The 14,365-nt window shown below is 41.2% G+C and overlaps 1 protein-coding gene across 1 annotated transcript in view; it reads left to right on the top strand.

Moving 5' to 3' along the window:
• The window catches only part of LOC105700714 (serine/threonine-protein kinase NLK), a 190,642-nt gene that overhangs the window by 116,684 nt on the left and 59,593 nt on the right, over window positions 1–14,365 (top strand). The window contains exons 2-3 of the mRNA XM_023433514.1: window positions 10,232–10,361; window positions 13,264–13,319. Of these exons, the coding sequence (XP_023289282.1) occupies window positions 10,232–10,361; window positions 13,264–13,319 (186 nt within the window). The remainder of the gene's footprint in view (window positions 1–10,231; window positions 10,362–13,263; window positions 13,320–14,365) is intronic.

Genomic DNA, 14,365 nt, shown 5'->3' with positions numbered 1-14,365 from the left:
TCCTCGGAAGACCTGACTTTCAAACTTTGCCGATTTTCAGGAAATGCATGTCTGGGGAATCCTGGGTACGGTAGGAGGATTTTTCAGGCTTAACGAAACCTGGCAGGAAAATTATTTTCGATCTTTTGATCGACTTCGCACGGAGATCGATAACGATCGATCGACGTACGGTCGATTATTTAAGTCGGCTCCAATAATACGCGTTGATAGGCGCCTGTACATACAAGGGCCGGGCATATTAGTCCCAGACTGTTACGAACCGTACCTAATTACAGGGCTCGGTGAATTCATTAGCCGTTACGGGCGTAATTTACGTAAGCTGTTAACGCGTGTGCCGGTCCCGCGTGCTCGCGGTGACACTTTTAAGTACCACCATGACGGTCCAATCATTCCTTGACCTTACCTCGTAACCACGGAACGATCTCAGCCATTTCCCTCCAGTGCGTATTAAAACGCGTGAGAAATTTGCCGTATGGCCGAGTAAAGTATCTTTACGAGTGTGGAAAAAATTCTCCGTAAAATTACATCAAATGGACAGGCGGAGATACGCGCGTTCCGGGGGTTCGCGTCGCTTAGCAGAGGTTATAGCCTGCACACGTATAGTCCGAGCGAAATTTGCTTCAAACAAAAGTTGTTCCGTGTTGTTTTCTTAGCAATATTTATTTGAAGTGTTTTTCTGTACCGTGCGTAGGTAAGACGAAATTTCGTGTTAATAAGAGATGCGGTGACGGTAGCTGAAATTCTGGCCAAGCCAAATCAATTCGGTTAGGTATATGGGTCGATATCGCGTTGATGTCGAGATCGAGCTTGGTTGTTGTGTGCCACTTTGGACATCCTCGTATGGAAGTATATGCACATGTAAGGAAAATGCGTTTCAGACAAAAGTTGTTATTCACACTTTTCTGCACAACATTTATCTCAAGCATTTTTCTCTTATGCGTATTTTTATGCTCAAATTTTACGTTGGCGATAAGAGGTACACTGACAGTTGTGTACCAAAAACGCGACCTGGTCAAATTGAGTCGGCCGAGTATGAGTCGATTCCTCATCGATTTCGATTTGGATATTCAAACTTAGTTATCATTCACCCCCTGGACATCTTCATTCCGACATATCAATATAACAAGCCCCAAGTTTAGCGAAGAGATGCATAACAAACACCCGAGGATCATTATAGGAGTCATGAGCTGCATACATGTTCGTATATGCGAGTTCCTGTGCATTTACACCAAAAATGTTGACCAATGCTTCGATTTCACGACAATGCGAAATTTTCCATGCGAATCTATTCCTATGCGAAAAAAAATCCGTATGAACTTGAGAATAATCACGTACATAAAGCTGGCATTGCCACTTTAGCACAATTCAATAAAATTTGTTGCAGAATTGAATGCTAATTTATTACTATTTTATTGCGCAAAAAGAAATTTATTGCTCTTATAGTTTTTCGAAAATCTGTGGCGATGCCAGCTTTATATTAAGCTAGCATTGCCACATTATAAGAACAATAATACAGCAAATGTTGATAGTCGACGTATACGCCTGAATTTATTGCTAATTAATTGCTCCCAAGAAAACCAAACTTGGATTTTTTTACTCACCCCTAAAGGGGTATGTCACCACCCCTGTGCCGGTAACAGCAAGGCAGCATGAAAACGGTGAGAAAAGACTGATTTCTTCAAAGGAGATTTCATTGCTAATTAATTGCTCCTAGAAGAACCCAATTTCGAATGTTTTGCACTGCCAGTTTTATGGACATAGAATAGTCGGGTTCCTGGTGAAATTTCGTTGACCGAGGACGAATTCTTTCCCATCGATTTCTATCTAGATATTCGAACTTGGTTATTCGTCACGCTGGACGTCTTCATTCCGGCAGATGAATCGAACAGTTTGCAGGAGAGATGCATAACAGGGACCCAGGGACCATTAGAGGAGTTATGGGCCGCGCACGGGTCACTTGGCACGTGTGAGTACTTGCCCATCTGAGCGATGGGTGTTCTCGCATGCGGCAGGTGCACTCGCAAGTGACCAGTTGCAGTTGCAGCTGACCAAGTCACAGCTGCTCGAGAGGGAGAGGAGCCGAGGAATAAGAGAGACCGGGCGAAGGTACAACCGAGGAAGAACCGAGGAAAGAAAAAAATTCACACACCTGTACCTCTAGTTTTCGAGCCGTACCTCCCGACTCCCTTTTACAGGGCGGTTGGCCATCTATAACGTCTTTCAAACGCTTTCCCGCAGCCAGTTCTAAAACGTGGTCAGCCTAACCCACGAAACAGACGGACCAATACCCTCTGCAATCCGACAAAACTTGGCCAGCTGTACTTCTCCATGTTTTACCTCTTATCGCGCCGTCAAAACTGTCTATCCCCACCACGGTCACTCAAAATACCTCCGATTTCACCTGAAACATTGTTAACTATTCGCTTAATCTTCCTTGATCATCGTATAATTAAATTGCTCGTGTCGACGCGACAGTTCCCGCGCGTCCGTAAGGGTCATATTCGCGAGCTATAGGCACCCGATCCTGGCCCTTATCGCAATCCAGCCTGACGGTCTTTCGGCACGCAACTGCAGCGCATAGACCTCTCTGAATTTTCGTCGTCAGCCGGTTTTGCGGGAACCTGTGTTCATCGGAGGCTGCGGACTCAAGTATTACGGTCCAGGGGACGTCCGCAGTCTTTATTGCCAATATAAGGAAAGATAAACGCCCACTGGACGAGAGCGAGCTCTTTACGAGTGCGTCGTCCGTGGGCGCACCTCGATATTTGCCGCACGTTCGGGTAGGGGTTCGCGGGGAAGTGCGTACGTGCCCCCTGCGTATGACCACATACGCACCCGCGCACCCATGGCTTGCGTCTCGTCCTGTGGGGTCTGTCGACTTTTATTCCCCGCACCCTCGGGAGGTGGGGTGCAACCTGCCGGCCAGAATTAATCCTCGCGGCGGATCTGCCTAACCGCCCTTGGTTTACGCCAAGTGCAATTATTCCCTACCCCTACGTGCACCCCCCGGGGGGTCAGCGGAACTGCGAGCACTCCTTCGTCTCTCGCGACCTGCGAAATCCGCGAAGCATCCATTAGTGAACCGTGATCCGCCTTCGTTGGTTTGTCAAGTACTTGACGTAACGAGAAAATTAAACTACAAAAACACGGCCGGAAGGAAGAGTAATATATAACATTGATATAAACTTCTGTGAAAAATGAGACATGAACGATGTATTCCATAACCTAAATTACATACATGGCAGTATTTGCGGGAATAAGTGAAGTCCTTTTCCTCCAATACTCTAGCGGTCTTGAATGTAACGATATTGTAGCGTTTTGAAATATTTATTTCCATGCAAATCACATTTTTTTTTTTTTTTTCTAAGGGTCTCACTTCACCTTAAGTGAATTTCTTGAGGGGTTTAACTTCACTTTATGAGTGTATGGGTGTGGGCTAATTAAAGACATATTTGTTTGAAAATCAAAAATTTGAAAGCATCAGGATATCAGCACAGAGGGTCTCACTTTATCTTCTGTAAATTTCTCGAAGAGTTTCATTTCACCTTAAGAATGCAAGGGTCTAGGCCTAGCTAAGAAATGATTTGTATGAAAATTCAAATTGTGAAAGCGGTAGGATATGACATAGGTGCTTACGAATCGTGTACTAAAATTTCATCGAGTTCTATAGAATACTCTTAAAGAAAAATGTTTTATTCTAGTCGACTGGTTTGAGGCAGTCTCACTTTATCATAAGAGTACAAGGATCTAGGCCTAATCAAAAAATGATTTGTATGAAAATTAAAATTTTTGAAAGCGGTAGGATATGACATAAATGCTTACGAGCTGTGTGCTAAAATTTCATCCAATTCTGTAGAATACCCCTCAAGAGAAATGTTTCATTCGAGTGGACTGGTTTGAGGTGGGTTTCACTTCACCTTAAGAGTGCAAGGATCTAGGCCTAATCAAAAAATGATTTGCATGAAAATTAAAATTTTGAAAGCGGTAGGATATGACATAAGTGCTTACGAGCCGTGTACTAAAATGTCATCCAATTCTGTAGAATACTCCTCAAGAAAAATGTTTTATTCGAGGCGACTGGTTTGAGGCGGGTTTCACTTCACCTTAAGAGTGCAAGGATCTAGACCTAATCAAAAAATGATTTGTATGAAAATTAAAATTTTGAAAGCGGTAGGATATGACATAAGTGCTTACGGGCCGTGTACTAAAATTTCATCCAATTCTGTAGAATACCCCTCAAGAGAAATGTTTCATTCGAGTCGACTGGTTTGAGGCGGGTTTCACTTCACCTTAAGAGTGCAAGGGTCTCGCCATGTCGAGGGTTGATTGTAGCAGAGACGCGAAGTCTCGGGCCTTAACGATGTGCCAACTTATTCGTCGTTACGCACGTTGCTCCGTTTAATTAAAACGTAACTATTAGTTAATGAAAGCACGGCTGGCAGCGACACGTGTTTATTTGCGTACGGCGACTTACATCGCCCACGTGTAAAACGTAACGGCGACATTAACTCGCGGGTGTCTTTAACTCTTTACCTTGCAACGGAAGGTGAGAGAGACGGAGAGAGGGAGAGAAAGACTGGCAGAGGGAGATCGACGTGCACCGAGCCGCAGGAAAAAGAAAGTGACGACGCGCCGTCAGCTGAAGCATTTGCATACAATGCAACGCGCCGACATGAGTCCTTCTCTCCCGGAGGCGCGCGCTACTCCTCGCAAAACGCGGACGAAAATTACAAAAAGGGGGAAGAAGAAAAAAAAAGAAACAAATTGCACCGTAATAAAAATTTTACGAGACGCGCCGCGACGTACGCTAATGCTAAAAAATATTCTGCATAAACTTTGAACCCTAAGCCGTGGTATAAATATTCCTCTTCGCCTTCGGTTATTTTTTTTTTTCTTTTCGTGTACACGGAATTTTTTCTTCTCGGACGATGAATATCTTCCGCAAGAGGATCGTTATTGAAACATTGAGGGGTTACTAATTTTGGTGAACTGTAGTATTCTCTTCATTTGTTGATTCTGTTCCCAGATCGGTTTATTTCAGTTTATATATAATTAGTCGTATGCGCTTAGAAGGATTTTTTTATTTCTATAGGGAGTTTTTTTTGCAGTTTAACCACGGGGCTATATCGCCGATTCAATTAAGGTGAAATTAAAGTGGCGTTAAAGAGGTCTCGTTGGTGAGACTTTTCTTCGAACTGGGTTTACCGAATCGTTTCAAACTTTACAACGTGAGTATGGAGGATATAAGGAAGGAATTTTAATTTTTAAACATTTGTTTATAGATATTTTTAAAATTTCTTATAAGAAATGAAATGTCATGGGTGTCAGGACCTTTTTGAGGGTCTTCATATTCACGAGGTAAAGTCTGAAACGATTCGGTATACTCAATTCGATGAAATGTTTCACGAACGATTGACCCGTCAGATACTACTTTCATATCACCTTAAGAGTCATTATATATAATGTAAAACTATTTATAAAACTTTTCTTCAAACCGGATGCATCGAATCACTTGAAACATCAGTACGTGACTATGAATGATGAACTAAGGAAGGACGTGGTGCTCATGAAATTTAATTTAAAAAAAGATATCTATTCTCTTCTAGTCTGAGATAAAAAAAATGTATTAAAAATGTAATTTCACGAGCATCACATTCTTCCATAGGGCTTCCATGTGAAGTTTCCAACGATTCGGTGTATCCAGTTTAGAGAAAAGTCGTTTCAAACTGTACAACATGAACATGGAGGCTATAAGGAAGGTCCCGACACCCATGAAATTTCAATATTTGAAAAACTTGTATATAGATATTTTTCAAATTTTTTATATAGTATTGTTATATATATGTATAAATGGACCCTTTCATATCACCTTATAATAACTACCGGAAGTTCGAAGTCTCTATGTCCTTTCCACGCACCACTGCGTCATCCGTAATAGATGAAAATACTTCAATAGCTGCGGTGCTGCGTCATTCAATGTTAGTTTAAAAAAAAAAAAAAAAGATGAAATCCTTTCATGTCATTTTCCAAGTTTCCTTCGGAAGGATACCTTACTTATGACATTCGACTTGGTCAATTTGTCACGAACGAGGAGCCGTCTTCATTGGTCGCGTCCGTCATTACGCGATCCCGTTCCAGAGAGGAAGACGGAGATAGAGGAAAAAAGATGAGCGAGCGCATAAATTTCCCGGACCAGAGCGGAAAGATTAGGCCCCGTTCACACGGGCCGAGATCTCGTCCGGTCGCCGAAGGAGGTCCACGACCTTCCCGAAGGGTCGACGAACCTAAGGCCCCGTACGCAACGGAAGTGGAGCCACGAATCTGAAACGAGGACCGTTCCCTCTGTACAGGGTGTCCAGGAATTTCTGCAGAACACGCGCAATATTTTACTTTGTAAAGGAAATAGAACCGGGGGAAAAGTCAGATAATTGTTGTGGATGATCCTTAAAGGAAGAGGGGACGCTTTATATTATAACGGCATGAATTCATAATTACGAGGGATTTAAAAGAAATATGTAAACGGTGGAATGTCACATGTTCGTTGGGAGTTTGGGCTAGGTAATTTCTTCTACCCTAAAGTGCGATCTTGTAATTCGGATTTAATGTAGTTTTACGTACGCCCTCTAACGATGTCTAAAAATACCGCAGTTATGTTAATAGATGGCACTAAGTATCCTATAAATTATAACCTTAGATGTTTGTAGAAAGCATTTCACATCTCGGGAAATGTTAACCCTTTGTGCTAAGTCTTTTGGACTTATGGGCGAATTTCATCAGGGCGTGCAAGCAATATTGGACCAAACGTCGGTCGCACTTATGCGCCCACAGTACTAGGAGGGTTGAGGGAATTTCACTGGACGTAATTTCCTACAATTTAAATGATTTAAAAGTGACTTACGATACGAGTGTCACGTATCTTGCGAGTCGTTTTAATTCCCGATCGGCAGACCGTAATCGAGAATCATCGAGGACAAATTGGCCAAATGATTGGTTTTAATTGACCCATCCGTGTACCGTTCGAGAGCACCCGAGATGGAGCCATTTTGTTTGCGGATTCGACTTTACCTCGAATTTTGCGAGCGTTCGTGTCGTACGACTACTTACTTTCCGTGAATCGCGGAGCACCCTGTATGCGGTCCTCCGTTAAACCCCTCACGGTTTGCAACAACGCGTTAATTAGGCGGCACTTTAAGTACTGGAAGTACACCCTCGGTGCATGCGGTGCACCCGGTGCACTTTGGGCGTGTCTCCACGAGTACTACTTCATTTCGTTGCCCTTCGAGGAATCACCGCATCCGGCTCTCTTTCTCTTTCTCCCTCTCTCTTTCTCTCCGACTTCCGGTCCTCGGTGCTCGAATAAAAAGAAACCCGAACGAAAGGACTGCACCTCCATGCAGTACAAAATGTATGAAGTAGAAAAATACTTGCATTCGGGCGAGTGTAATTAATATGCGACCTGTACCCCATAGGGAAGTTGTAAATCGCAACCGTGCGTACGGTACATATCAAGTGTTTTATTTTTCTTCTCGGTAATTGCTGTCGCTTGTCCGATAAACATTAATCACGTGGCGGGTAAAATTACCGTATATCACGGGCGTTAACTTTTATACGCAGGTTTTCACTTACATTTCTAATAATGATTTTTAAGTTGATTTATAATCAATTAATTTTCTTCCGCGTCTGCAGTCATTTCTAATGGGCATATGAATTATTACCTAGGGGAGTAAATTCAATTCCGGCGTGATATCGCGAGCCCCGACTTCGTGAAGGGATTTTTCGCGCCTTTTTTCCCCGCATTCGACGCCGCGAAAGCTTCCTTCCGGTGCTTTTACCCCATGGTTGTACACTGGTCGACGGAGAACCGGAAGTGCACCGTTCGCACGCGAAAACTCGCCACTTCCGGCTTAACCTCGCGGCTCGTCTCTCCGCTCTCCCTCCTGGTTTGCGAGCTCTTTCTCTCTCCGTCTCTCTCCTCATCCGAGTGCTAATTGGACGACAAATTGGAGGAAGGAAGACGGAAGCAACGGGAAAGGAAAAACTCGTCGGTGGGTTTTTTTCTCACCGGGGAAAATGCATTGCGATGAGGCGATAATGAAACCGGCGAGATAAAAAAAATATTGCAATTACTGCTGTCGGATGGTAAAGATCTTTTTTACGATTTTCGTCGTTACCGCGACTGAAGCTTTGGTAATAATATACACATTTCCCGGGGTGCCGATATATCACGGTGGAACATCGAGTATAGTAATAGTTTCAATCGGTTAACACTTTGCAATAATTAATATAGTAAAAATGACATGTAGGGATGGTCAATTTTAGACAGATTTTTTTTGACAATCTTTTGTACCGATAATTCCGATCAGCTAACAATGTTGCATTAGTTTTCGCGATAGTAGATACCTAAATTAGATGTTTTACATATGTTACAAAATTCCGGGCTTACCACATGGTATTCCTACTCTTTCCCCCTTTTCCGTTACATACCTATGGTTTGTTTCGTACAGAAAGTACCCCTCTAGATTTGATAATTAATATGTAATTCATAATAATTGACGCAAGGATCAATCGACCAAATACTGATGAGACCGCTGGACCGAAATCCTGGGGGAATCGGATCGAGCCAATCCTTGATTACCGTTCCATCTCTCTCTCTCTCTCTCTCTCTATCTCACTCTCTCTCTCGTAGTTGGGCTTCCGGCCCCCTGTGCAAACCGCTGTCCATTGCACGCCGGTCATCCTGATTACACGAGTAAAGGCCGTAATTACAGAAATAATCGAAACGCGCCTAAATCAACTGTCTGATCCGTTCTGCCAGAGAAATCTTGATAAGCTTGTCGAAGTCGGTAGTCCTTATCATGAATCTCTTTTTGTGGAGAATCGCAGAGGATCATAATTTCCGTTTCGACGGAGCAAGTCTTAGGAAATAAATCGTAACAGTCTATTTGCCAGGTGATGTAAAATTGTTAGTTCTGTCGTCCTCCGTTTACATAACCCTTCGTAACCCAATTTCCTTTTTCAAGCCAAGAGAAAATATGTGAAATTCACTAATACTAATTTACAATTTTTACACGAATACTAATTATTCGTGCACAAATTTACAATTTTTTTACACGAAGACTAATTATTCGCGTACAATTTTGCAATTTTTACACGAATAGTAATTATTCGTGTACAACTTTACAATTTGTACGAATTTGTATAAATTAACACGCTCATAAATATACAATTTAATAACAAATCCCTCGATTACAGAGGAACAGCACAGTATTAATGCGCTAGATTATGTTTCGCCGGAACAAATAATTGGCATAAATACATTGTCACAAATAATTGTTATAACTCAAGTCTTGTATAAACAAGACTTGAAAAATATCAATAAGTCACGTGGCGTTACAGAATGTTAAAAGTCCGCCCATCGAACCGATGGCATTTTTAAAATGCCCTAATAGAGTACAGGACGGACTTGTGTGCACTTAATTTCGTACCTTTTTTATAAATTCGGAATAAATAAGTAAGGAATAATCTTCGACGGATTTATTTTGCGGACGGATTAAGGTGAAGTGAAACACCTCTCAAACGGTCGATTCGAATAAAACACTTATTTTTAAGCGTATTGGACCGAACTGTCCGCAACTTTGACACATGACTCGTGATCATCGAGTAATTGTCCTGACATTCAAAATCTGGATTAAAAAAAAATTTTTTTTAACTTAGCACACACCAGAACCAAAATGGCGTCGAGCTCTCGTATTTCGATCAATATACAATTATTGAAGGCTGAAATATATGAAACGAAAGGGTCAGGACAATTGGACAATTTAGAACACTCTAGTAATCGATAAACTGGTATTTGAACGGGATAAAGGCAAAAAAAGTGTCTTATGCGCTACTATGCTAAAACGATGGTAATACGAGGTCTCGGAGTGAAAATTTAGTTGACACGGAAATCACAGATGGCGCAGGGGGTCCCTCTGCAGTCAATTAGGTCCTCAGAAACCATAAATCAAGGGGATTCCTAGAATCTTACGTCGATTTTTTAATAATTATTTTACGGAACGACAGGTGGAGTATGCCATTTAGTACAATACCTAATATAATTCGATACAGCTGTCAATGTAAAAACAAACGTCGACAATGTAGGTATTTAGAAGAATCTTTTTTACCGACGTCGATCAAGTTCCTCGATGTGTTTCACTTCACCTTAAGAAGAGAAATTTAATTCTGATTTCAGGGCTGTGACGGATCCCAGAGACGGTAGAAGAGTGGCCTTGAAGAAACTGCCGAATGTCTTTCAAAGCCTCGTCAGCAGTAAAAGGGTCTTCAGGGAGCTGAAGATGCTCTGCTTCTTCAAACACGAGAACGTGAGTGAGAACCACCCCTTAGGAATCGCAGGAGGCGTTCGAGTCACTTCCCGAACTCGGTTGCTCGCCAATTATTTATAGAGGAAAGTTGGAAACGAGTCGAGGCGATCAACTTTGGGACTCCGATGCACTTTGCAGAAAGGCGGAACCTTCTTTGGTGCCGTTCATCCGCGCGTTAAGAAGCGACTCGTAATCGTTCCCGGGACTCCGTGGCGCATCGACGATGCATTAAGGTGATATGAAAGTGTGATATATACATAATAAAAAGTGAAAATATTCATAAAACTTTTCGCCAAACGGAATTATCTGAAACATTAACACGTGATTATGGAGGCCGCAAGGAATAACGCGCTGCTCGTGAAATTTCTTTTTTAATAAAATAATAAAAATGAACTTATAGAATAAAAATGTACTTATCTCGGACAAGAACCAAAAATAGATTTTATTTTTCTTTCGAAAAATGAAATTTCACGGGCAGCGCGTTCTTCCTTAGCGCCTTCATAATCGCGCGTTATAGTTTTAGATAATTTGGTGCACTTAGTTTGGAGAAATTTTTATAGATATTTTGAATTTTTGGTATGTGTATATCACACTTTCATATCACCTTGAGTTCCTGGAAGGAAACAAGAAAAGGGATGAATAAGCTCTTCGAGCGAGAAATTGTCCGCGTTCTTTCAATTGTCGGCCGCAATCCGCGGGTTTTTCAGCTATTCATATTTAACTTGCGAAACTCGGTCGCGAGCCAATTATTTATGAAGAGAACTTGCGGAAACGAGTCGAGGTAATCGAGTTTGGAACTTCGATGCCGATGCACTTTGAGAATCGTCGATCTTTTAATAAATCCGGGATTTCGAGCATTATGGAGTTTCGAGTAAAATCGCTTCCAGATTTTGCGGCACGTGGATGGTGATTTTGTTAAATGAAAAATTAATAGACGTGCATACGTCGAGTCATGTCAGAATTTCTGTCGGTTTTTCGGCAATTTATTTCGACAAATGACCCAAGCTTTTACAAAATGGTATTGATTATTATCTTATTTGATGGGAAAAGATTATATTACCGATTCACTTCCAGTCTGCTTGTGATGTCACTATAAAGTTCACCTATGAAAACGATAACAGTCTTGGAATTATTTAATAGGTGCCTGTCGTGATACATTGTAATATTGAATTCATTGCTGAACTTTACTATTTTTTTCGGCGATTTTATCCGTGCTAAAAATCCGGAAAGTTGTCTACAACCTTTTTTAATATTTTCTTATTACTTTTATGTTACCTAATTAACAATTAAGTAATTTCTCCCACGCGATTAACCCGCTCGTTGTTTGAAAATAATTTAGGGTTTATTTTTTAGATTGTGGCTTTTTACAGCTTTCTGTGTAACATTATAGAGTAATGACAGGAATTTTCGAGGCGATTTACGAAATGAACGCTGCTTTTAAAGAGGTTAACGGGGCTCATATCTATTGACAAAAATTAGAATTTAAAAACATATAAACATTAAAAATATCTAATTTTCAGATAGGTACAGGAAAAAGTGAAACACAGCATATAGATACTGGCCAAGCACATTATTAACTATGCTTTTAGGTACATATCATTTTACATAAAAAACTGTTTTGCTACTTTAAACGGTTCTTCAAAACAATGCCATTTTTGTGCTTTGTGATTCAATATTTCAAATAGTTTAGGTTCCGCATAATTCACATTTTAACACATGTTGATAGAATGTATGGCTATAGAAATAATTACCAATAATTGTTTACGAGCAAAATTACTAAAAATCTTAGGTATTCATATTTTTTTAAAATCATTTTTCCATATTTTGAGAAAATGACTTTTTAAAAATTGTCGAATACTGTGGGAAGTTAATGAAAATGGCCATTTCTGAGGAGGTACTCATCATGATTCATCTTCTAAAGACGGAATGCTCTGGAGTGATTGGTCTGTCCGAAAACTTCTGACAAACTATGATGTACACTAAAACACGGTTCCTTACAATGTATCATAATTCGAATATTGTTGTACGGAAAATGAAAAATAGTTATATCGATGTATACGTAAAAGTACGGTTAATAACACGCTGAAACCGTTCTTAAATATCGTATTTCACTTCTTTCCTATATTCTTTTGAAAAATGGGCAGTTTTAGCATCGAAAATAGCTGTGAGCCCCTTTAAGGTGATGTAAAAGTGGCGTCAAAGAGACTTAGAGGCGTAAAACTTTTCTCCGAACTGGGTGTACCAATTCGTTTCAAACTGTACAACATGAACATGGAGGCTATAAGGAAGGTCCCGACACCCATGAAATTTCAATATTTGAAAAACTTGTATATAGATATTTTTCAAATTTTTTATAAAAAATGTAATTTTACGTCAGGACCTTTCTGGTAGCCTTCATATTTACCTTGAAAAATTTGATACGATTCGGTACACCCACTTCGTAGAAAAGCTTCATGAACGATTGACCTTTCGGATGCTACTTTCACATCCCTTTAACACTGAAACTACCGGCGGACTTTTTTTTCCTGCGGCAGGCCATTTAAAAACCCAGTCATTTTGACCGGGCTTGGTAGTTCTAGTTTTAAAAGAGCAGGTTATTTCACGAATGTCGAGCCGTCCACCGGGACAAGACCCTTGACCAAAATCGTGGGTCCCCCCTGGAGGTTTCCAAAACGTCGTCGAGTTTATTTCCCTTGTGGGCGACCTGGCCGTTGTTTCTTGGCAGGCACTCTGGTTCGGCCTCTTCCACGAAGGAGAAGACACCTCGGCTTATTAGAGCACCCCGGCGCACATTTGTCTCTCCTTTAAGCGGGCGGGTCGCCTAAGTCAAGACTGATTTTAAATTTAAACATCCCTGTCTCATTTCCCGTTTGGCTCACGGTCCTTGGCCTTCTGATTGCAGGTCCTCTCCGCACTGGATATCCTGCAGCCGCCGCATTTGGATTTCTTCCAGGAGATGTATCCTTTTCCTTAAGAACAATCGCGCGGCTGATAGCCTCAGCCCAGGCTCCAACTTGACCTCTTCGAGTTACAATGAGGTCGGGATGTTGGAGAATCGGGATCCCAAGAAGTCGCGGAAAAGCTCCCAGGGACTCGGTTTTTGAATCGCCGTATAATGGCCCGAGTTTATAGCTGGGACCAGGCCAGAATAGGGATTGGCACGCGAGCCAGATTTTAGCGATTTCTCTAAGTCCTTCATTTTTGAGGGGGCTGAACGTAGACAAAGGGTTTTAAATTTCATTTATCAATTGGGGCTATACATTTCAGCTGATCTCGGCTTTTTTCATCTTCTCTTCCAGTCGTTCACTCCACTTCGCTGCGAATGTTGTGCTGTTTTCGGTACGTATATATACATCGGTAGACTAATTAAATGCAGAATTTTCAGTGTTTAGACATTAGGAGGACATTCCTGGAATTGGATTGAACAGCGCATTCGGAGGTGGTTAACACGTTCCGTGTACCACCCGAGGTTAACGCGTATTATCGGTGGTACACGTGGTACGGAATGTATTAACCCCTTGCGCTACAATGATGAACTGGACTCATTCAGCTAGAATGTTTCATAATGAAATCGAAGCGCAAGGGGTTAGAATTCGGTTTAATTTGTTCAAACATTCCGGTTTCTTAGTAATTTCATATTCAGGATATTCTCAAAGACACTTTTTTCCCTACTAGTTCACAGTTCGGTGCACCGAATCATTTGAGACTTCAACACGTGATTATGGAGGCCCTAATGAGGAACGCGGTGTTCATAAAATTTCATTGAGAAAAAAAAAGAAAAAAAAAAGAAAATGTATTATTGGTTCTAGTCTGAGATAAATAAAAAAATGTTTATCAGAAATGAAATTTCACGAGCATCGCGTTCTTCCTTAGAGCCTCCATAATCACGCGTTAAAGTTTCAATGATTCGGTGCACCCAGTTTGGAGAAAAGTTTTATAAATACTTAGATATATAGAATGAACCTTTCATATCATCTTAAAGAGCCAACCAAGGTTGCCTCGAG

The sequence above is a fragment of the Orussus abietinus genome, unplaced genomic scaffold, assembly GCF_000612105.2.
Source record: "Orussus abietinus isolate OABI.00-Male unplaced genomic scaffold, Oabi_2.0 scaffold5, whole genome shotgun sequence".
NCBI lineage: Eukaryota > Metazoa > Arthropoda > Insecta > Hymenoptera > Orussidae > Orussus > Orussus abietinus.
The sequence above is the reverse complement of the archived record's forward strand: the minus strand, read 5'-3'. Positions and strand labels throughout refer to the sequence as shown.